At 43.6% G+C, this 22732-nt stretch overlaps 2 protein-coding genes across 5 annotated transcripts in view; one reads left to right on the top strand and one right to left on the bottom strand.

Annotated features, from left to right (window-relative positions):
• Positions 1 to 14681, bottom strand: part of AGAP1 (ArfGAP with GTPase domain, ankyrin repeat and PH domain 1) — a 307695-nt gene extending 293014 nt beyond the window's left edge. For 2 of the 4 annotated variants that reach the window (XM_015634034.3, XM_015634041.3), the window contains exon 1: positions 14223 to 14681. In XM_015634034.3, the coding sequence (XP_015489520.1) occupies positions 14223 to 14385 (163 nt within the window). In that variant the 5' untranslated portion in view covers positions 14386 to 14681. The remainder of the gene's footprint in view (positions 1 to 14222) is intronic. The other 2 variants (XM_015634033.3, XM_015634036.3) reach the window with 1 other exon arrangement.
• On the top strand, positions 14384 to 15936 carry LOC107207220 (formin-like protein 5). Its single transcript, XM_033516079.1, has 2 exons — positions 14384 to 15157; positions 15916 to 15936. Exons 1-2 carry the CDS (start codon positions 14384 to 14386, stop codon positions 15934 to 15936), a joined length of 795 nt encoding a protein of 264 aa, XP_033371970.1.
• Positions 15937 to 22732: the final 6796 nt, after the last annotated feature.

Here is a 22732-nt window from a genome sequence, read left to right as displayed (position 1 = left end):
CATTAGCAAACGCCCTTATCTATTCCTTCTTAGGAATACTCTCCATCACCATCTTGAATGCAACATAAACACAAGTAATTTGATTTACTGTTCTTTTCAGGGAATTAATCACCGGGTTTATTTTAAACAGGTAAAAGTTAACTGCAAATTCATACATTTGCTGACAAGCTGATGGAAGATGTAAATTGAACAAGTGCCAAGCAGTTAAAAATATTTGCTTTTACATCAGCTGCTCATTATTACATAGCACATATAAACATCTAAACACAGAAATTAGTCTGAAAGTTGGCAATTACAGGGACCAGAAGCAGAACCAGATCCAGCAAATCCCTTCACAACATTCAAGCACATAAAAGTTATAATCTAGAAACCTTCAAAATTCTCTCAAGTTATGTCATTTTAGTTCCTATCTCAAAGTCTCCCAGAACAGCTGCTTGTCCTTGTGTCTTACAAGAATTTGCCTTCTTTTTACTTCCAAAAGCCAACAGCCTGCAAGCACTCAAGAAGCTTGGGAGAGGAAAGGCAATGTATGCTGAAGCTGCTGCATTCCAGCCATCACCTATGTGTCAATGGTTTGTTTGTCCTCCTTGGACCGTGTCAGAAATGCTCCTTGCAAGTGAGCAAACCACTCACTATCCCATACCACAAGCAAATACAGCTATCTTCACCATTCAAATCCATTTTTACAGCTCCACAGGAATTACTTACAAGCTATTATGGCTAGAAAACAAATTCCACGCTCTCTCCCTGTGATGATTTTCCATGTCACATCCCTCATCAGCACCAGAGCTTCTACTTGTCCACATTCCCAAGGAGATCAAATCTAAGAGACTTCTCTCATATACAGTTCCTGGGTTTTCAAAGTCCATTTGTTTTCACTCAGTTGTTTTGGGTTGCAGACAGACACATCTGGATGTAAATTTTTAGCAACTGATTCAAGCTCCAGGACCACACTGGGTTTTCAGTTCCCTCTGCTCAATGTGGAATTGCTCATGCAGTAGCTTGGCCACAAAACACAAAACCCACAGTGGATGCCAACAGATGAGCCACTGTCACTATTACAGAGGAAACATTTTCAAGATGCTAACTTTACTATCTCCTAAAACTCAGGTTTTATGTTCTGTTTTAAAAACTGGACTAAAATTAGACTTGTCTAATTTTTTTCTTTTTTTATTTGAGTCTCTCTGGGATGGTAATACAACAATTTGTCAATACAAAATCTGGAGAACAGTTCATAATAAATAGCATCCTGTTGCCATCACTGCTGCTTTTCTAGACCTTTATATAAATTTCAATCAGGCATCTTCAAGTTCTAGCCCACTGCACTTGTTCTTGATTTTAGTTTTTAACACTTGAAAATGTAAGAAGTGCCTGTTATGCCCACAGGTAATGATTTTCCTCAATCCAGAGGTGATCCTCACAGCAGACCTGTCACACAGCCCAAGAACCCAAGAGCAACTAAAACAGAAACCAACCCAAAGTCACAGGACAGTAGAGGGTTTTTCTGGCACCCTGAAGTGTTCTCCACACACTATTCCCAGTGAAACCTGGACCTTCATTCCTATTCAGGGAATACATTACCCTGAGGACAATAAATGTCCTGCCTCTACTGACATACCTAGCCACAAACAGCCTTTTTATTGATGTCATCAAGTTCTCAGAGGCAAACAAGAGGCAGATGCTGAGACAACAAACACAGTTCATACTCACAAAGAACACAGATTTATACAACTGTGTTCATCCTTGTTTGTAGCACGTTGTTGTTCTAGATTTTTTTAAAAAACTTACAGCATCAATGATCTTGTTTGAAAAAGATCTAATCACATTTGTAATTGGCTCTCTTTATCCATATTTAATTTCCCTAATGTGGCATCACTCACCAGCTTTTATCAAAATATCCTACCTCTTACCTACTAGGCAATATTTCCATCTGCTGAGTAGCGAAACAGTATGAAAACTACACAAAACCAGCTGCAGAATGTCAGCCAAGGAGGAGAAATGTCTCCACGTTGCATGGTAACACGGGTTCCTCTGACAGCACCTTTCACTGGAATTCAGGAATACCAGACAACTTCTAAAACACTCCAGTGCTGCTTTGTTCTGAGATAATGGTATTTGTATTCAAGCTTCTAGCAGGTAGCTGCTTCAGCCTGAGTACACCACCTTATTTACATATGAATTTTAAAAAATCATCATCTGAAACACCATCAGTAGCTACCTGTGGCCCTACAAATTATGACCAAATTAATTTTCCCCATTTATCAACTGAATTTTTAAAAAGCTATTGGCCTAGTTAGCAAATCAAGGGATATAAATGTGAGCTTTAATTTTCCCAACATGTCATTACCTAACAACAAGTAATCCCTAAAGGGACATATTTGCACTTTTTAGGTCACTGAAGTATTTTGCCTCTTGCTGTTGACAGGCTATATTCAAATCACAGCCAAACACCTGTATTTAAATGCCTTTTGCTTCCAAATTGACTAATTTCTTTCAGCTGTCTGTAATCTCATTTCAGTGCTTGCTGTGAGAGCAAGCCAGTCAGGCTCAAATTAGAAAACTTGATATGATTAAAGTGTCTAAATCACCTTGAAATATTAAGTTTGAGATAGATTAATGTTCATTTTGTCAAACACCCACTTTAATCCAGTATGTTACAGAAGCAAAGCAATCCTCCCCATTCACACAGAGAGCAGCCTGTACAATTCCCAATCTGCTCCCTCCTGAAACAGCTCTTGCATTATTTTAGGAAAGGTAAAAGTCACGTCTTTAGACTACTGCATTCCATAATCTAACATCAGGATTTTCCCTATCAGACTAGAAATACAAAATCTCTCCAATTTATATTAAACTTCATTGGTTTGCACAGTCAAAGCATATATCCTCTACCACAATCACAGCAAAATACCTTCATTATCCCAACACTGCATGAATATCTGGTTTATTTTCCTTACATGTCTTCCCACTGCAGTTTCTGCTGCACTGACATCACCACCAATCCAAATGGCACACTTTGTTTTCCATTACCTTTTAAAGCTGCACAGATCAGTATCCTACATATTCTGCATCCACCATATACGATAACCATGTAAAAATCATTGCCATATAGATGACAGTCATTTTCCAGCTCAAAGGGGGATGGGGGAAAAAGCATGCTCTGGAATATTTTTTCAGCTGTTGTTTAAATCCCACAAAGAACAACAATGAGACTACATGAAAGCCACTGAATTTCCCCTCTAACATTACAGTCACTAAAATGGACCAGCATCTGAATTCAGCATTTAAAGCAAAATAGATGCTGCCAATTGTTTATGCTTTTTCTGCAGACCAGTTTTAAAACACATGTAATGTTCCATCCTAAAATCTTTTGTCAGATAATTTGGAGAGGATTAGCAAGTGAGCAATTAGTACATGCAGTTCACATCAACTACCACGCCAATTAGCATCATAAATCAAACCAGCAACCCTCAGACTGAATCCTATTATGCGGGAAGCAAGATGTTCCAGTAAGCAAAATACTCCCAGAGAAGTAATATCTTTCTGGAAGCCATGTAGGGCTCCTGACCTCAGCTAAAATACTACTTTTACCAGATATTAAGCAGCTACCAAGGCAGGTGTGTACTGTAAATATTGATCACCTGGCATGCAGATGCTGACACACATCCCTCTCTGCAGCTCAGAGGTCACACACCTGGGTATTCAGCTCAGCTTTTGCCTGCAGCAAGCTGTGCCCCAACCTCCTTAAATTTCATTTTCAACTAAGTCAGTAGCCAGATCCTTCCATCCATAAACTCATGTACTGTTGTACATCCAGATGCTATTAAATGTCACAACCTCAATAGCGGTGAGGCATTTTTGAAGCTTAATTAATGCAGGTTAAAAGTAGACTTATTTTGCACGAGAAAAATAATGAAACGGGACTAAATGGATGAGTTGCCTCAGGGCATAGGAAAGTTTCCTTCAGCTTGTTTCTGTTCCTCCCCGCTTTCATTTACTCTGCTTCAAGGGTGGAACTACAGATTGCCATTCAAGTAGCAAAACTGCCATAGAAAAGTGATAAACCACTCCAGCAAGGTCCCACCTGCACTATAGATTTCTGCTGTATTCAGAACATACCAGCAGAATTGTCAATTCTTAGAGTTTCATCATCCATCATTCATGTCACCACTCTGTGCAGGGGCTCAGAAGCTGGCCCAGGGACCCACAGAGATATTTCAATCCCAAGCCTCAACAGCAATCCAAAACTAATTTTACAAAGCAAAACTATTAGTCAGCTTTATTCACAGTAGAAAGAAAATAATCCTATTAATTCTTTAGCATGTATTGAAAAATATGAACAAAGCTTTACTACAAAAGCACTTTTAAACTCTGCTGCATCATTGATTTTATGTTCATGACAGCAATGGTACATTATATTCCTTCACTGTCATTATTTATTAGCTTTGATAGTTGACAATTGTACCCTTGGCAGCACAACCAATAACACCTTCTGGGCAGAAAGAGAGATGGTGCAATTCATAACAAAGTGATTTTTATTATCAGAATCCTCACAATCAAATACCCACATCTGTTAAGACTTTCCAAGCTATTATTCTAGTTTTAGTGCTAAACAGTGATCCAAATCAAAGATATATGGCCCATCTTTCTCTCTCTCCATACTTGCTTCATAACATGCCTCCCACAGCAGCAGATATTAAGCTGTCTGTCACTTCAGTGATAGTAAGCTCCTATCTCTGACTTCTGATTATTTCTTATCAGGCCAAATTTGTCATGTCACACCACCTTACCTAAATATAAACACCTACCAGGCCTATCCATGAGCTGTACAATGGCTGCGACAGATTACTACAACCTAATATTAGTTAATGTTTTATCTTTCCACATCAGGAAGAATTCAGTCACTGAAGCCTAACTCAGATCATTATGTAAAATTCACAAAAGAAAAGACATCAGTATTCAAACCTAAGAATCCAATGGCAGCTCAATTACTCCTTCTTACTATTCCAGCATTACTAAATGGATGAAATAAGTTTCCAAGAGATTCTTTGCACCCTGCAGTCAGGCAGGCACGTTTTGAAAGCAACACAGGTAATTTCCTAGGCCAAGTCTGTGACAAGCAGTGCCATCAGTTCCTACTGCTGTAAGTTGGCTTTATGGATTTCTTGGCTGCATTCGTGTGCTACAGCTGCCACAGGAAGGCTGAGGGATGACCTGATTTTTCCCTTTGACACATGAAAATTACTATAAACCTTCAAGTCACCTCAAGGAATTTCACTGATTGAGTAATTCTGGCTATAACAGTGTAGAAAGCAGGTGGGAAAAGGACCATACCATCAATTTGCACCTGCTAACCTAGTTCAAAGCTGCAGATTTAAGCTGCAAAGCCACAATCATTTTTATGCTTTGAGAACACTCCTAGATCCTTTCTATAATGCATTTACATAGCTCTAAAACCACCCTCCCTAAATTTCTGGGCAAGCCTATTTAAGATTGTTTCCTGGACCTGGACATGGATTTCAACTTCATGCTTCATGTTTATCAGTCCATTCACAGCCTTAGTCATTTTAATCTCCTTCCTCACCTCCCTAGTTATGGAGCGTTTTCCTGAGTTTGCTGGTGTATCTTTGAGGAAATTCACTGCTGGATGAAAAACAGCAGCTATCAAAACACTGTCTGATCTTACACAGCAAGGTCACCCTCCTGAACCACAGGATCTCCTAAACAGGAATAGTCCTGATCCACAAGGATCACAGAGTCCAATCCCTGGCCCTGCACAGACACCCCAACAATCCCAGCCTGTGCATCCCTGGGAGCATTGTCCAAAGGCTCCTGGAGCTCTGGCAGCCTCAGCACCCTCTGGGGGAAGAACCTTTTCCTAAAATCCAACCTAAACATCACCAACTCAGTTCTGTGCTATTAGAGATGCTGTAACAAAGGGTTCCACAGATACCAGGGGAAAATTCAGGGCAAAGAAAAACAGAAGAAGTAAAATGACTTCAACACATACACTAAAACTTTCAAGCCCAAGATTATTCTAACCAGGCATAAAATTTCTCATTTGTCCACACACTGGCCATCTCCAAATTCACGTGCCAGGCACCTGCATTGGGATGCTGCCCAAGTGATTCAAACGGCTCCTGGCACACAAAGCGTTAACTCAGACACACCAGCACTTGCCAGGTTAAATAGGATCCATTTAAATGATTGCTGTCTGGGCATCTCAGTGCCATGCTTTTAGCATATTTCCTCTGGAGAGCATAGTTGCTGTGATACCTAAAAGACAGGCTGCCTGGCTGCTCTCCTGAGCATGAGAAGCTCAAACAAAGATCAGGATCTCTCACATTCAAACCTAATGTATCTGCACAACCGAGTACTGATGCTACAAAATCCTGCAACAGTCACTGACTGGCTGTGTCATTCCTCCTTCTGGTTATGGTGCTGAAAAAGACAGGTGTAAATTATAGAAACAATGGTAAAATTAATTGGAAATTTACTAAAGGGAAGAACATCTGTGGTTTCGGTTTAATAGAAAATGTAAGCACTACCAAGTTCAAGTCAAAATTTTGAGTTAAGTCTTGCTGAGCATTGATTTGGTCTAACCCATAAACAATTCCTCAATCCCTTTAAAAATAATGAAAAAAAAAATTGAAAAATTGAAGCTTCTCACAGAGAAACACAAAAAAAGCTATAGATTCAATTCCACCATTCCTCAGAGTCCCTTTGCTTGCCTGTATATTTCTTTAGGATAAAAGGGAAAATTACCAAACAAACTGTCTCATCATTGGATTTATATTTGTTATCCAACTATGTAAACTAGTAAAGCTACAAAGGAAACACTGAAATTACATCTTTCACACAGATCAACCCTGTGGTTTTAGTTCTGGCTTCCTGAAGTGGTTAACTGAAGCTTATTTAAGCAATAAGAAAGAAAAGTGAAAGAACAAGTCATTCTCTGGTTTAGAAATGCACCGCTATCTTAACACCCTGTACCACTATGCAGGCTCCAAACAGATTAGTCAGGATCCTGAAATTGCATTAATGAAGCTGAATGTGCACATACTGATTAAGTAACACACCTGCTTCCAACCACTTAAGAAAAAAATTATGAAATACTTCCAGAGCACTTTGGAATTGCCAGCTGCCCACAATGGACTCCACCACTGAGGAAACCTTAGATCATCACTGTTTCCACCTTGGAACTAAAATTTAAAACAAACTTTGTAAGAAATCATAGATTCCCAGTAGCCGAAATACATCTAAGTGAGATGTTATCTTATTTCTAACATGGATCACAAGATTTATGCTGCTTTTATAACCTTAGCACAATTACAAGAGAAGCACAAATTAACTGCATATAACTTCAGATCAAAAAATACTAAGAAGGAGTTGAAAAGTCTCTCCTTACAGACACAGGGAAATACTAAGTTACAACAAGCCTCCTTTTCAGTCTCCATTGGTTCAGAAATCACAAAAGTCTTTACATCAAAAATCAGCAGCATTCCAACTTGTCCACATCTGGCACTGTCTTTGCTCTATTTCATGGTGTGAGGACAGGCAAGAACACAAAAGAGAAGCTGAGCCACAGTTCTCCCTCAGTACAGGTGACACAAAGTACAAACAGTGCTTGAAGGCAGTCAAGGACAAAAACTAATATAATAGAAGACAAATCTCTTACTCCCACAGACATTAGGATTATCAAAACTATTGAATATACCACTTGCTGTCTCAGAACAGAAAACTTTATCCACTGAAGATTACTAAGCAATCATTTTGGATTTGTTCCACAACTGATGTAGAGCTGTGTGTACCAAGGTCACACAGAAAACCCTTCACATGGAAAATAACAATTGCAGAAAGGGATGTTTGAAATGCACTGTCAGCAAAAGGTTACACAGTTGAGATGCAACTGAGTTCTGAGATTTTTTTGGAGCTTACATTACCTTTTCTTCAAAGATTTGCCCAAAATATCAACACTACCATTCACCTTGCTTATTGGTAAGGAAAAAACCAATCCTAGTGGTGACACAGTAGAGAACAGAGTATTCCTGAAGTCTGGGGAGTTTTCAACTGCCTGGCACCACTCCAGGCCTCTCTCACTAGACAAAAAAAATGTGGGACTTTTAAATTTCACTTACAAACATACTGCAGTCTGACAGTTATAAGTGCATCCCTTAAATATTAGCAATTCATGACATACCTCGTATTCTCACCTCAGTTTTCACATCATGATCAAAGACACAAACCTATTCGTTCAGGTGGCAAAGTTAAGGCTAAGACCACGGCCACTTCAAGTGCTGGAAAAGAAGCACTTTTCCTAATTGGAAAATAAGTCCCATGAAGACACATCTTGTGCACCGATGTCACCTTTCAGAAACCACAATTGCCATTTTGTTTACTGCTCAGTACAACGCAGAACACACAGCAAACCAGACACCAAAGTGTTTCCTTTTCCCAAGTGCTTGAGTTGAGCAAAAGCAAATCCAATGTCCTATCTGCTGAACTGCTGAGTGCCCCCTCTTAGGGAGTAGGACTCATTTGCCAATTTAAATAGAAATAAAAACAGTGACATGTATACACAGCAGCACGAACTCTTGTATCAGCATTATTGCCTGCTGCTTTCAACTAATCCCCCAAAGCAAACGGTGGGAGAAGGCTGGCACACTCCCTGAAAACTAAAGTCTCACAACACATTTGCTCCATCAACATCAGCTGATCCACAGCAGGTCTCCCTTTCTCCCCCAGGGAATGAAGTTATCCTCACAAGTTAGTGGCTTAAGGCTTTCCTCTTGATCTGTAACTCTTCTGCGCTTGCTCAAAAGCATCTGATATATAATCACGCAGCTTTTGCAGCAAACAGCAATGGAGCATATAATTTAAAGCCAGAACAAGACATTCCAGGAACTTCAGACAACTATCAAACCCAGTTTTTAATTTACCATGCAAGTAGAGTTAACATCAAGCAATTGAATCTTCTTGTTTACCCACATGTTGGAGTCTGCCATCTTCCACATTAAAAAGAAATATCTTTCCATTTGCATATGAGCCATGTAGACATCAAAATATGGGCTGCATTTGACCAATTTCTTCACATTTTAAGTCTATAAACAAGAAGAGTGGATCACAGAATGGTTTGGTTTACAAGGGACCTTCAATATCATCCAATTTCACCTCCTCCATGGGCAGGGACACCTCTCGCTATTCCAGGTTGCTCCAAGCCAACCTGGCCTTGGACACTTCCAGGGATCCAGGGGCAGCCACAGCTTCTCTGGGCACCCTGTGCCAGGGCCTCAGCATCCCCAGAGGGTTACCTTTGAGCCAGCTTAAGAGCTCAGGGCACAAAGGTGCACGTGCACAATCAGCAGAAAAGGGCATTAAGAGACTTGTCCCCAACACGTTGCCCTGGCTGTTACAGGAAACAATCCTCACCCGAGTCACCAAACACTTACTGTGTTTATGCAAGCTCAGAATTCACCTGGATACACTTACTCACCAGCTATGTGGGCAGATTCCCCATGCCTGAATCACCCCGATTTAATCCCCCAGCAAACCAACAAAAACAGCACATTCCCATGCTCTGTTGTGCTCACCCAGAAATCTGAAGCAAGATGGCTATTTGGAGAATCAGACTGATCCTGTCAAATTACATCCTTTGAGCCACAGTTCCACCATGCAAACATAACAAAAGCTCAAAGAGGCCAATTATAATTATGGCTTCAAGATGCAATTGTCTTATGTGTTATCTGGGGGTTTCTTCAGCTCTGGTCAATGATGCCTAAATATCTGAACTATGCCATCATTCTTTTGATTTTTGACATAATGTAACAAGTATTAGAGAATCCCAGAATGGTTTGGGTAGGAAAGGACCTTAAAGCCCATCCAATTCCACCCCCTGCCATGGGCAGGGACACCTTCCACTCTCCCAGGTTGCTCCAAACCCTGTCTAAACTGGCCTGAACAGTTGTAGTCTTGTATTTCCCTAGACGAAACAATGGTTTTGCAGCACATGCATTTTTCAAGTAATTTATCTCAGCCTTCAACAGCAACAAAAGTGTTAAGACACTATTGCTGCCTCAACTCCAAGACTGAGTATAACTCCTGTAACATTGTTCTCAACATACACAACACCAGCATTCAAGGGGTGTAACATTGTTCTCAACATACACAACACCAGCATTCAAGGGGCTGCAAAGTTGGAGAGCTACAATTAGACACCTCTAAGGTTCCTGTAGTTCAGCAGTTTTTACTCTACCCTAAATTGCTTTATTTTCAGGAAACAGTACTTTTAAAAATGACAAGAATGCAAAAAAAATAAAACAAGGTTTGTACCTTCTCCCATTTTCTCCCACTCATGCACTTTCCAGTGTATCTTTGTACATTTAGAAATAACTTTCTCAAGGCAGTGCAATCTCATTTTCTCTAAGACTTAGATTATTTCTTCATAATCACCTAATAATCATCACTTCAAAATTAAAATTAGCATTTACAAAATGCTTTTTAAAAATTTCTTTTTAATAGGAAAACTAGAATAAAGATCACAAAGTGCTCTGGAACACAGCAATTCATAACTACATAACATCTGGTATGGCATTCTTACCAATTAAAGTAATTATTTCCCTTTAAATGAATAAATAAAAACTACTTGAGATGCTCAACACCTGCTGCACCAACATATTAGTACTAAGTATATTAGTATCGTTATAGACTATTAATAATGTGTGCATCATCTTGGTTAAAGTGTTTTCAAGTCTTTTCATGAAGGATTACAAATTAATGTCCTCACCATCTTTCCTTGGTTTTCCATATTGCTAAAGTTAATAAAAATATAATGCTAGTCTCAACCTGTATTGTGAGAAACTGGAACTGACACATTCAGCTATTACCTACCCTTGCAAATCACCACACCATGGAACCTCGATGTATTTTCAGTAATCTAAAAACCACTGAAAGGAATTCATATTTTTTCTCCCCATTCTTAAGCACACAATATACTTCATATAAGAAATGTTTAATGTTGATCAAGCAGTGACGGTGTGAACATGGGAGGCAGATTTTACTATGGTAAAGTCTAAGGTTAATAATATTAATTAAACTGCTATTAAACAGGCATTATGTTAGCACCTTTATCCACTGAGGAAAAAGTAATGAAGCACTATCACCAAGAACTGTTTTATCCAGTATCACATGTATCTTTATTTATTACAGTATCACATGTAACTTAGAATAACACAAGGCAAGAAATCCCTGTGCAAACATATGGACAAATGAATTTAGGACCCAGTTTACCACTTGCTCTCTTCATATTAGACAGCAGTCTTGTACTCAAATATAAACAACTGCTGCTGAAAGGGGAGTTTGAATTTCAGGTTATTTCAAGTCTTTTGTCTAGCAAGTATGCCTAGACACTCCTATGAACACCAAATGTAAGAACTCCAAATGTAAAAAGAAAGAAGCTTTACATTGCCAATAAAATCCAGTGCTGGAAAGGCAGTGCCACTCTACGTAGAAAACAAAATTCTCAGAATCAGTAATAACAACTCCACTGAAAGTCCCAAATTGCTTAACATTCAAAGCATGTTCTTCTCCAGAGCTGTCCAACCTCTCTTGAGCAGCTGAGTATTAAGTAAGCTGTTCAAGGAGCACACGTTGGTTGGAGCTTATGTTTAAAGCAGCCTGAACTAACAAGTCTATAATCTTCTCTTTACAGGGTACAGTTCTCCTTGCAGTGGAAGGAACTCTTTCAGGAAGTCACTTGGTATTTTCTCACAGCAGCTAACCACACCACAATTCCTGTCAGTGAACCTCAAGCACCCTGAGGTTAAAAGACTTTGTGATTCGGGGAGTATCAGTACAACACTAAACTCTTTCCAGCAAAATTGCAAGGCAATCACCACAACCCAAATGTCTGTTTTTCTTACATGCAACACATGGCACTACCACGAGGATTTAAAAGCTGCTGTCAGAAAGAAAGAGTTAGCAAAAGGAGGTTTACCAAAAATACAGCCTGGTGGAGCTGTAATTTAAAGGAGTGAAGAGTTGTTGCTTTACCACAAGCTCTTTAACTATTCCATTTTTAAATATTTAAGAAGTAGTTGAAGAGCTCACAGAAGACATACAATACACTCCTTTTCTAGATAAATCGTTCCCATCAATCAGAGCTACTGTTCTCATGACTCAGTGTCCAATAAAAGTTAGCAAATTATCTGTGAAGGTTTTACTCATCCTCTCAGCTCTTGAAACATGTTTTTAGACTGCTATTTTGGTTTTCAAGTCTTTGTGATTGACAAATGAGCTGAGCCACAGTTAGGTAACAGAAATCATTAATACATGAAAAGACTAACACAAGTCACGTGCTAAGGAGATAACTACATCCAGTGCTTCACATCCTCCTCCCACTTCCACACGAGCTTGACACATCAACTAGCACCCAAGTGTCTTATTCAGAAACACAGTTATACCACATAAACATGCATTAATTACCACTTGAAAAAATGCTCTGCTGAAGGCATCGTCTATCACACAGAAATCCAAACAGCAGCAGCACAGAGAAAGGGACAGTGCTTGTGCCAGAGTCTTCCCAGCAGATATATTCATAAATTTTAGTCTCCTCATCAGAGGAAAGAAAAGACAAAGTACCCCCAGGAGGGGACAGCCGAACAGCATAACCTCAGTAGTGACTAATAAAACAGAATATACACAAATCTCTACCACACACTTGGTCAGACGTGGATACTGAGTTAGGGACTGCTCTGTACTAAGTGACAAGTACTGCCAGCCTCCCTGCCTCACCACACAACACACTAAATCCAAAATGTTAACTGCAAGAATGATGTCTGTCTATTCAAGCTCCACTCCTCAAGAAGCACACAAATAAATCTTTCAGGCAACAATCTCAGTAGCAGCTTTTCCATCCAGACTTTTTGATTACACATCATTTAAAGACCAGCTAGGCCACCAACACAAAATGGTTTTAGGCAGCTCTGTTTCAGCAGCTCTACATCACACTCTGCTACCCTGAATCCCATCCAAAATAGCGACAGGATACTCCAGTTGAAAAAGCACACGACGTGAAGCTCAGCAAGTTATCATGCAAAACAGGTTGCAAATTTCTCCACAAAATACATATTCCTAGCAAATACTCTTCGCTCTGTTTAACTCCACCAACAGTTAAGGAAGAATATCTGCAGACTTCCTTACGCTGGTGCTTTCCTTCCCTATTTTGTGCATCCTAAGCAGCTGAAGTCTCTGTAGTGCTCCTGCGGGGACAGATGCACATAAATCTAAGCTTAGAGGGCTGTTATCTCCATCTTGCCTCCCGACCTGTTTCTACACTACGGTACAGACCGATACCGCTCCATAACCCAGCTGCACATCTTGTTTACCCACCTCACACCACCAAACCACAGCCCACACTGTCTCCATCACATGCTGCAGGGAGCGCCGAAGAAAATTTCATTTTTCCGAACCCTTCTGCAGGCAAAACGAGCATCATCCTTCCCACCGTACCCCAGTCCGAAGGAGCCCGCTGCTCCCCCGCACAGCACCAGCGGACGAGTAGCAAAAGAACTTCTAAACCCCACAAATCCCAACTGAAGGGCCACCCGGGGCATGCAGGGCCGAGGAAATGATGGGCACCAAGCCGGAACACCTCCGGCTCCCTGAAAACGCCAGCCACGAGGGGTGGAGGAAGGGCAGGCAGCCCGGAGCGGGGAGGCGGCTGCTCCCAAGGACCCGCGGGCCATGGGCTGGGGGGCACGGGGGGTGCACTGCAAGAGGCTGGGGGAGAAGGAGGGAAATGGGCATGGGGGAGCAGGACCATGGGCTGGGGGAGATGAGGGGGAGTAGGGCCATGAAGGAGGCGGGGCGGCAGAGACAGGGCTATTTACGGGGGCGGGGGGGGGAAGCAAGGGAACCACGGAAGGTGGGGTAAAGAACAGAGCCGGGGTCTGGGGGAGGTTTGGGGAGGGATGAACACAGCCGTGCGCTGGGGCAAGCTTGAGACGGAGAACAGGACTGGCGGACCTTTGGTACGGGGGAGCAGAGCCGTGGGCTGGGGGAGGTTTGCGGGGCTCAGGGCCATGGGCTACGGAGGCTTTGAGGGGAGCACAAGGCCATGAGCTGGGAGAGTTTTTTTAGGGAAGCACAGGGCCATGGGCTGGGGGAGGTTTTGGGACACCCTCCGCCGCTCGCTCCCTCTCCCCACCGCGCCGGGGCCGTCGTCTCACCTTCGATGGCGATGACATGCTCGCGGATCTGGTTCTGCAGCACGGGCTCCTCCACACGCTCCAGCAGCTCGTAGATGGAGTAGATGTTGGGGTGCACCGACTCGAAGCGCTGGATCTCGGCCCGGATGGCTGCCGAGTTCGCCAGCTGCTGCTGGTAGTTCATGGCGCGGCCGCTCCGCTCCGGCCCCTTCACGCTGAGACCCCCGGGCGGCGGCGGGGGCAAGCCCGGGCCGCCGCCGCCGCCTCACTCACCGGACACCCCCCCCGCCCCGTGCCGGGCCGGCAGCAGCGCCTTGGCCTCGCAGCGCGCTGTCACTTCACGACGGCGGCAGCGGGGCGGGGCAAGGCCGCCCCCGGCCCCATGGAGGGAGGGAGGGAGGAAGGACCCGCACTCCCGGTCGCGGTCCCGCCGCCTCTTCAGCCCCTCACGACTCCCGGCCCCGGTCCTGCCGCCGCCGCCGCCCCCCCAGCACCGGCGCGCGCACACAGACGTTCAGCCAATGGTTGGGGGCCCCCCCCCGCACGCGCGCGCGCCCCCGCGGCAGCCAATGGCCGGGGCCTCGCGCCCTCCCTCGCGCTCGCCCCGCGTCCTTCTCCGCTTGCCCCGCTTCACGCTGGCGCAGGCCACGCCCCTCCGGATGACGTCAGCGCGCAGGCCCCGCACTGCCCCACCCCTGGGCACGCTGGGAAATGTAGTCCCGAAGGGAGGCGTTGAGGGAGGGTCGGGGTTGTGTCGCTCCGCGTCCCCTCAGACACCGGAGCCGCCCCTCGCCCCCGCTCCGCTCTGCTCTGCTCTGGGGACGCGGGGCTCGCCCCACGAACGCTCGGCAGCGCTCACTCCGCAGGGAAGGACGAAGCCCCTCACCGTGAGTCCGACCCCCGCGGCCCTCCGCGGCTGGAGCCCTGAGGGTGATGAAAGTGGATTTGTGCCCAAAGTGCGCCATTCACGCTTGGAATGGCAGCCCCATCCCTGGAAGTGTTCCAGGCCAGGTTGGACAGGGCTTGGAGCAACCTGGGATACTGGAAGGTGTCCCTGCCATGGCAGGGGGTGGAATGGGATGATCCTTAAGGTTCCTTCCAGCTGAAACCATCCCATAATTATATGACATGTCAGAAATACTTATCTCGTGGAGTAATGAAACACTGTTGGCATTGCATAAACGGGGTTATTTACAATATCGGTTGTAAGCCAGCTGTGCACTGTCAGCCACTGACCTTGATTAATCCATTTTTAGGATCAATATTCTATGGCTTTAAGCTCCAAAGCTGTGAAACGTGGAGCAAACTTTGATATAGGAAACAGCATAAGGACAACATGGTATAGAATAGCCTCAGGAAAACTCTATCCATCCATTCTACTGATACATACCACAGAAATAGAGTAATTTTGATACTTTTCCCCCCAAAATGTCTTTATTTGGCTGTAGAGCTCTGGCCTAGGGATGAAATGAGGTGAGCTTTAAGTCCCTTCCAACTCAAACCACTCTTGATGTGATGAAACTAAAAAAACCGTAAAAACTATAGAGGTGACAATTCAAGCTGTGATATGAGATTGAGGTTTTGGATGCTGCTGGGACTGAAGCTTCCTCAGCACTGGTTGTCTGCTGCAGGAATTGTCTTCTGCTCGTTTGAACAGTTTACGGGGATACGGTCATAGATCACCTGTATCTTCTTCCCTCTTCTTTCTCAGCAGGAATTGGTATCAGTTTTATGAGCTTTCTCTTTTTTATTTTCTAATTCTAGGAGGAAATTCTTGAGTGCATAAAGAAAAAAATTTAAAAGGCAGGAAGAATACAGTCCCTATTTCTACTAGAGAGTGCCACGCAGGACATTAATGATGCTGATAAAAATTTGTTAAATGTAAGAGGAATTTTGCTTTCATTTACCTTAAACTGTTTGAATAAGCTAAATGCATGTAGAAATCTGAATGAAAGCAATAATTCTCCCTTTTCCTCCCTCTATCCTGATCTGGAGCAGAGGCACTACCTCACATTACTTGTGTTTCAGAAAATGCCAAAACAAGCAGCAGAGCCAAGAGTCAGGCAACAGCCTCTGCTGTGTGTGGGGCTGGTTGTTTCCACTGCTGCCATATGCTTTGTGTTCTTCCAGCTCTAAAATTCATGGAAAACAACTCCCAGAGTAAATGTAGCTGTAAATGAATGCAACTACTGCACGCAAATAATTGAAGCGTTAAAACCCTATGTTAATGTAAAGCCTTTTAGTAATATTTTCATCTGTAGTCCTCCCATGAAGCCTTTGCTACCCTGATTTTTTTACTACAGAATTAATTTTGTGTAGGCTTTGTAAAATCACAACAAAATATAAGCTACTGTTTCAGCTTACACAGATCTCTCATTTAAGAAGACCTTAACGATAAGTGGTATTTTGCTTGTGCTTGCAGCTGAGATTGGCCTGAAATGCTGCTAGTGGTGCACAGAGAGATGCTGGATTCCTCTCTTGGCTCTCAAACTCTGTTCTGGAGGGTCTGGCATCTGCAGTGTTCCACCAGCTTTAATGTGAGCTGGCAGAGAATGACTTGGGCAGCTCTGCGGTGAGCAGTAAGGTATTTAGCTTTGTTTTTCTTTGGTCTGGGGGCAGGGGTAACATGGGCACTTCACAGCTTTTTGGGGTCTGGTTTTGTCAAAGGCAAGATGAACGTGCTCATCTGGGGATCAGACAATTTTACAGGCGTGGAGGGGCTGATGGGCTGTAAGTAAAGCAGACAGAGTGGTCCCAGTGTGGGCTACCCTTCTGGCACTGGTTTTCCTTTCTGAGGGTGAAAGCTTGCCAGGGGTGAAGCTTCCCACCGCTCTCCCACGCAGCTGGTTCTGTGCTTAGGTCTCTAACAAAGTTCCATCTGTGCTGGCTTCCTCCTCCTCCCCATCTGGCAAATCCACTCACTGCCCTGCCTACAGAAAGCCAGTCTGGATGGTTTCCTCCTGCTCTTGGTGCCTTATTTCTGGAGGTATCAGTAACTGGAAAGGAGCACTGAATCACCATCTCAAACAGTTCTATCTCCTGTCACATGACAGGGCTTACCCACTTTGTGCTATTCCCACTCTGTCCACCAAACACTACAGAAAGTGTGGGAAAGAATTTTGGGGAGTCACAATTGATGCATTTGGACTCAAGGCATAGGGCCAATGACATTTTGCTTTTGGAACTGAGCCTGCCATGTACACCTTAATGGAAATATGACTACACCAAAGTTCCACAGAGATGTTGCAGGCAGGGTTCACGAGACATTAAGGTGATGTTTAAGCACAGGTCTTGGAAATGGAAAACTCTCATGGAATTTCATTTCAACCCTGCCTGTACCTTCCCCTAATGCTTTGTTGGGATGTGGAGGAGCTTTCCTGGCTGCTGAAATGGGAATTAGGCAGCACTAGCTTTTAGTTACTAATCCAGTAGCTGAAATGTTGATTGGAGGGGGGAAAAGTTTGAAAAGTGTTAAGGCATCCTATTCTGATCTGTGCCTGAATTTAACATAAATTAAACATCACAGACAGCTTGACACAGGTACTTGTTTGTAGACCTAACAGGAAAGGGATTAACTGAAAAAACTGAGAACATAAGGACTCCTGCTCCATCCAGGAGAAGTTCTAAGAGAAACATTAGCTGATGGTTGTAAGCAGCATTTCGCTTGACTGGGACTGTTTCTGTGTCTGTTAACAATCTTAAAGGCTGGCTGTTCCTGGCATTGCTGTTGGTGTGAGCAGTGTTTTGTTTAATAGGCAGGGAGTGCCTGGAAAAACCCAGAAGATGCAGGAGACGTTAAAGATGCATCTTTGTGCCTACTAATACTCATATTGCTATAAAGACTGAAATCAAACCCATATGCAAAACAGATACGGAAACATCAGGTTTTCCTGAATTATCTTCACCATACTTTTCAGTGAATATAAAAACTGAAATAGGTTAAGCTTGTTCTCCTAACAAATTGGGATGAAATTCTGTTATTTTACTGGGTAATATTTGGGTCAGTCAGTTACTATTACAGAGTGATTAGATTGCTCAAGAGGCTTTGAAACAAATGTAACTAATGAATTAACCTCATTCAGGGAGTGTGAAATCTGTTCCAGGAGAAATGCCAACTAGTTCAAACAATACTAATTATGGAGTAGCAACAACAAGCGGCTGTCGGAGCTGTAGCTCATTCTTCCCCAGTGCTTCTGTCAGAACTGGGAAAATGCTGTTCTGTACCCAATCTGCCTGAAAAAAAGGTGGGATGGCAAAAGCAACCTGCTTTTCTGGAGGTGGGAACACAAATCAAATCCCTGCTGCAAGGTCAATTTATCCTGCTAATCAGAAGTGAGCCACATACCAGCACGGAGCTGCAGAACAGGGAACTAGCAATAATTGTGTGTGTTCACCATATGGGGAAAGGAATCTGAGAGTCACTTCTCAATTCTAGCCCCAGGGCCTTGGATTTCCACTAACGTGATACTTTCTGAAATGTTAAAATGAACCATCTTTTAAACTGCCCAAGTTTTGGCTCCTTGTTGATCGAACTTTCACTGTAAAGCCATTTACAACATTTACAGATTTGCACAATTGCTACCTCTGTTAAACCAAAGTCATTGTTCAGATCTGGAACTGTGCTGCAGCTTTGATCAGGCTGATGATGGTGTGTGCTCTACCTTTAAGGTGTTTTCAGAGAAAATAAACGGCTTCTTCACACAAAGCAGGTTTTAGGTCCTAACCTCTACCTGAGCTAATCAAGGCTTAGATAGCTTCATTGCAGCAAAAACCCAACTCATATACAATAAAAAAAATAATTGTTCAATTGGTACCCCTGAGTCAGGCCTCAGCTAACATCCTGAATTTTATAGCAGAGCAAATCCAGTGGCAGCTTCACATGCCAGCTCCAAGACACTCAGCACTTTACTGAGCTCTTATCATGGCTAAATATGATTACACTGAAAGTGTCTCTAAGCTTGTTGCTGTTGTCACTTCCTTGACGGAGAATCAATATTTGATTCGCCACATAATTCCACGTTAAGCTTAGGTCTCACTTCAGCTGTGGCATGCTGACAGGGCTTGAAAAGTTATGGAATATTGTAGGCTCAGTTGTTACCTTGGAACTTTCATACACAGGCTATTGATTTAATGCAGGAAAACCATGGGAGAGGTCACTCTAGATTAGTTCAAGCTCAACTTTTAGAACAGTTGCCTTAATGTTTAATAGCATGTTCTGTGCATAATGCTGGGACATCCAGCAGTAAGGAATGAAGAAACAGGATAATAAATTGATACAGTAAACTCAAAACAAGTAGGTCTGGCAAAACCCTTGCTGGTGAAGGTCCCATATGACTTATTTTAAGAGCATGACATTGGCCAACTGGCTAATCCAGCACTCCCTGAAATGCAGATTTCTGGTGACAGATTGCACAGCTTAAATAGAAACTTGAAATCATTCATCTGGTAAGAAAACAAAACATTTTCTTAGGTGTTAAGAGGAGTGTAAGCCATTACTGATCAGTGAAGAGATGCAAAAGAGCATGAAAATAAAGCTGAGGATGGTAGTTGGGGCTGGTCATGGTATTTCCCTACATTTCAGATGAGAAATCCAGTTCTTTTTGCCCTTGAGACTTATGCACAAGAGCAGACATCACAAAAACAGCCAGCAGCAGACTGTAGCTTCTTAGAATCCCAGAATCATTTCAATTGGAAAAGAACTCCAAGATCACCAGGTCCAACCTTTGACTCTCCCCAGCCCAGGACACTGACTGCCACATCCAGGCAATCCTTGAACACTTCCAGTGATGGGGACTCCACTACCTGCCTGGGCAGCCCCTTCAATACCTGACCCCCCCATTTCCATGGAGAAATTCCTCCTGGTGTCCAAGCTGAGCTACCCCTGGCCCAGCCTGAGGCCGTTCCCTCTCCTCCTGTCCCTGTTCCCTGGGAGCAGAGCCCGACCCCCCTGCCTGTCCCCTCCTGTCAGGGACTTGTGCAGAGCCAGAAGGACCCCCTGAGCCTCCTTTTCTCCAGGCTGAGCCCCTTTCCCAGCTCCCTCAGCCTCTCCTGGGGCTCCAGACTCTTTCCTGGATATTCTCCAGCCCCTCAGTGTCCCATTGGCTGTGACCCAGAACTGGCCACAGCCTTCAAGGGTCTTGAGCAGTGCCAGCCCAGGGGATGGGCCCTGCCCTGGTTCTGCTGGCCATGAGGAGGAGAATAACAGACTGGAGCTATGCAACAGGCAGCCTGTCCAAGAAGAGAGCTGTCACCAACACCAAATTCTGTGGGAAGATGGTGGCTGTGTAGAATTGTTCACTTCAGTGCCTATGCAGAATGGTTATGGGGTCCCTGCAGCAACACTTGGAGCACAGCCCTGCTGCTTCTTACTACTGAATTTTACGGAGTTTTCTACTGAATGTGTTTATTTGGGTGTGTATTTGACACTGGCATCACCTGAATTTGTCTTTCCTTGGAACTTTTAACTTCAAAATCAGTGAGATTTATCTGGTGCAGTAAGCCCAACATTTCAGCCTTCCCACGTCAGGCGTTCCCCCCAGGGATGACTTGCAGCCCAGCCAGCCCCTCGCCCCAGTGGACAGTATTCCTGAGCACTGTGGTGTCAGAAGGGGGTCTCCAAAGGGCTGGCATCCAGGATACGGTCACCATAGAAACTGGGGGGATTTGCTGTGTCTGTGTCAGTTCTTTGAGCTGCTTAACAGCTCGCTGATAACAGCTCACACACAGCTCAAGGAGCGTGGCAGAGACAGGGCTGCGCTGCAGTGCGGGCTGTGCACAGATCCCGGCAAGAATTCCCTGGAAAGGCTCTCCTACTCACGGCTTGTATGCATCACCTTGTATGCCCCCTTCCTGTAGCTGCAGCTTCCTCATAAAAATGTAATAAAACCCCATGGGCTCTTTGTCTGGAGACAAGGAAGGGCTCCTGGCACATTTCCACCATCCCATTTTGCTTATGGTTTGACCAGGTTTGTCTGACCTAGTTCTGTTCATAAACTGGGCTTAATGGTGGAGTCCTGGAAACGTTCCCAGCTGCTAAAGCCCAGCTATTCCCTCTGCAGTAATTAATTGCAGTTCAAAAGCCCTGCACCAGCTATGTATCATAACATTAACATAAAAAAACATGTTCTCTGGGATTCTAAGCTTTGAACAATCTTCTTATGGTGCCCGGACTTACATTTCATAGCACGAGAGCACCATGGGACCCTGCTCATCAATTTCTTGCTTCCAAGTACAGACTGAGCTGGAAAACCTCTTCCCTGTGTACCCATTGCAGACCCATTATCACAGCGTAAAATGAAACTTGGAATTGTTTTTATTAAGCTGGGTGTGATTTTTCATTCCAGTGTAACTTTCCATCCACTTGCAACAAAAAGAAGAATTTGAGAACAAGTATAATGAGTTGAAACTTGATGCCCAATAATAATTTGAACACCATGAGACTCCTGGAGACCGTTCAGCAATTATTAGAGACAGGGAGAATTTTTAGCACTAACTGCCTGACCAAGAGACAACTTTTGGTTGAACTAAGGGTACCTAAATCACACATCTTCAGCAGAGAGAGCAGGAGACTGCTGTAAAACCTATTGATGTCACTGCCTTATTTAAAAACAAAAACAAAAAAGAGGTTTGAGAGAGTATTCATGTGCTTAGCTACTGACTGTGTGAATTGTAAAGGAACCTCGTTTTGGCATTGCAGTTCCTGTGATGGTTCCTTTGGGATTTCCTGGCCCTGAACTGTGTCAGCTGCACTTGCTTCCAGCTCACTGAGAAATGTGGAGCTAAGGCCAGGAGCTGGTACAGAGCTCAGCCTGGGAGCTGCTGGGTACCTGCCCTGGCCAGTGGGGAAGGGTTTTCTGAAATGCAGCGGTTTGGGGAGGATAGGCTGCTCCTACTCAAGGTGCTCAGCCTGAGGTATACATTGGATATCACTGCAGACCAATTCAATCCACATAATTTCCAGCAAAGGCCAGAAATCCTTTGTGTAAATCTTTGGGTGAAGAGCTCTTCTTCACGTGAATGCAAGTGACTGGGAGTTACAGTGAATCCTCCCCTGCATAATTTATATCCCCCTCTTCAATACTCATCACTTAATTTCTTTTTACATCCAGTTCTAGCCCCTCAGCAGTATTCTTGAGGCTCATTAGCTCATGTGCAACCATTGAAGCAAGCTGGAGGATGAGATTTTGAAGTCTTCTGTTACCAAAGATTAATACAGATTTTTTTTTCCTCCAAAATAATCAGCTGCAGATCGGTGCCAGGACTCAGATGTATGGGCTCAGATGTATTTTGTCTGGTGGAAAAACATTTCCTCTGCTTTGTAGAGGCACTTACATCCCTTCTGCTGCCCTTGAGTTATTTGTTACAGCTTTCCTGACACCTGGAGCGGGACAAGCTGGTCCCTTGGCCCACATCTGAAGGTGGACAGTGTTAAAAAGAGAGGTCAAGCGTGGTTCAGTAGCTTTCAAAAGAGGCCTTGGGTATTTTAAGCACAACACTTCATTTAAAGTGTTTAACGGCTGAGTTGCAACACT

This window comes from Parus major, chromosome 7 (assembly GCF_001522545.3).
Source record: "Parus major isolate Abel chromosome 7, Parus_major1.1, whole genome shotgun sequence".
Classification (NCBI taxonomy): Eukaryota; Metazoa; Chordata; class Aves; order Passeriformes; family Paridae; genus Parus; species Parus major.
This window is presented reverse-complemented; position numbering and strand designations above follow the sequence as displayed.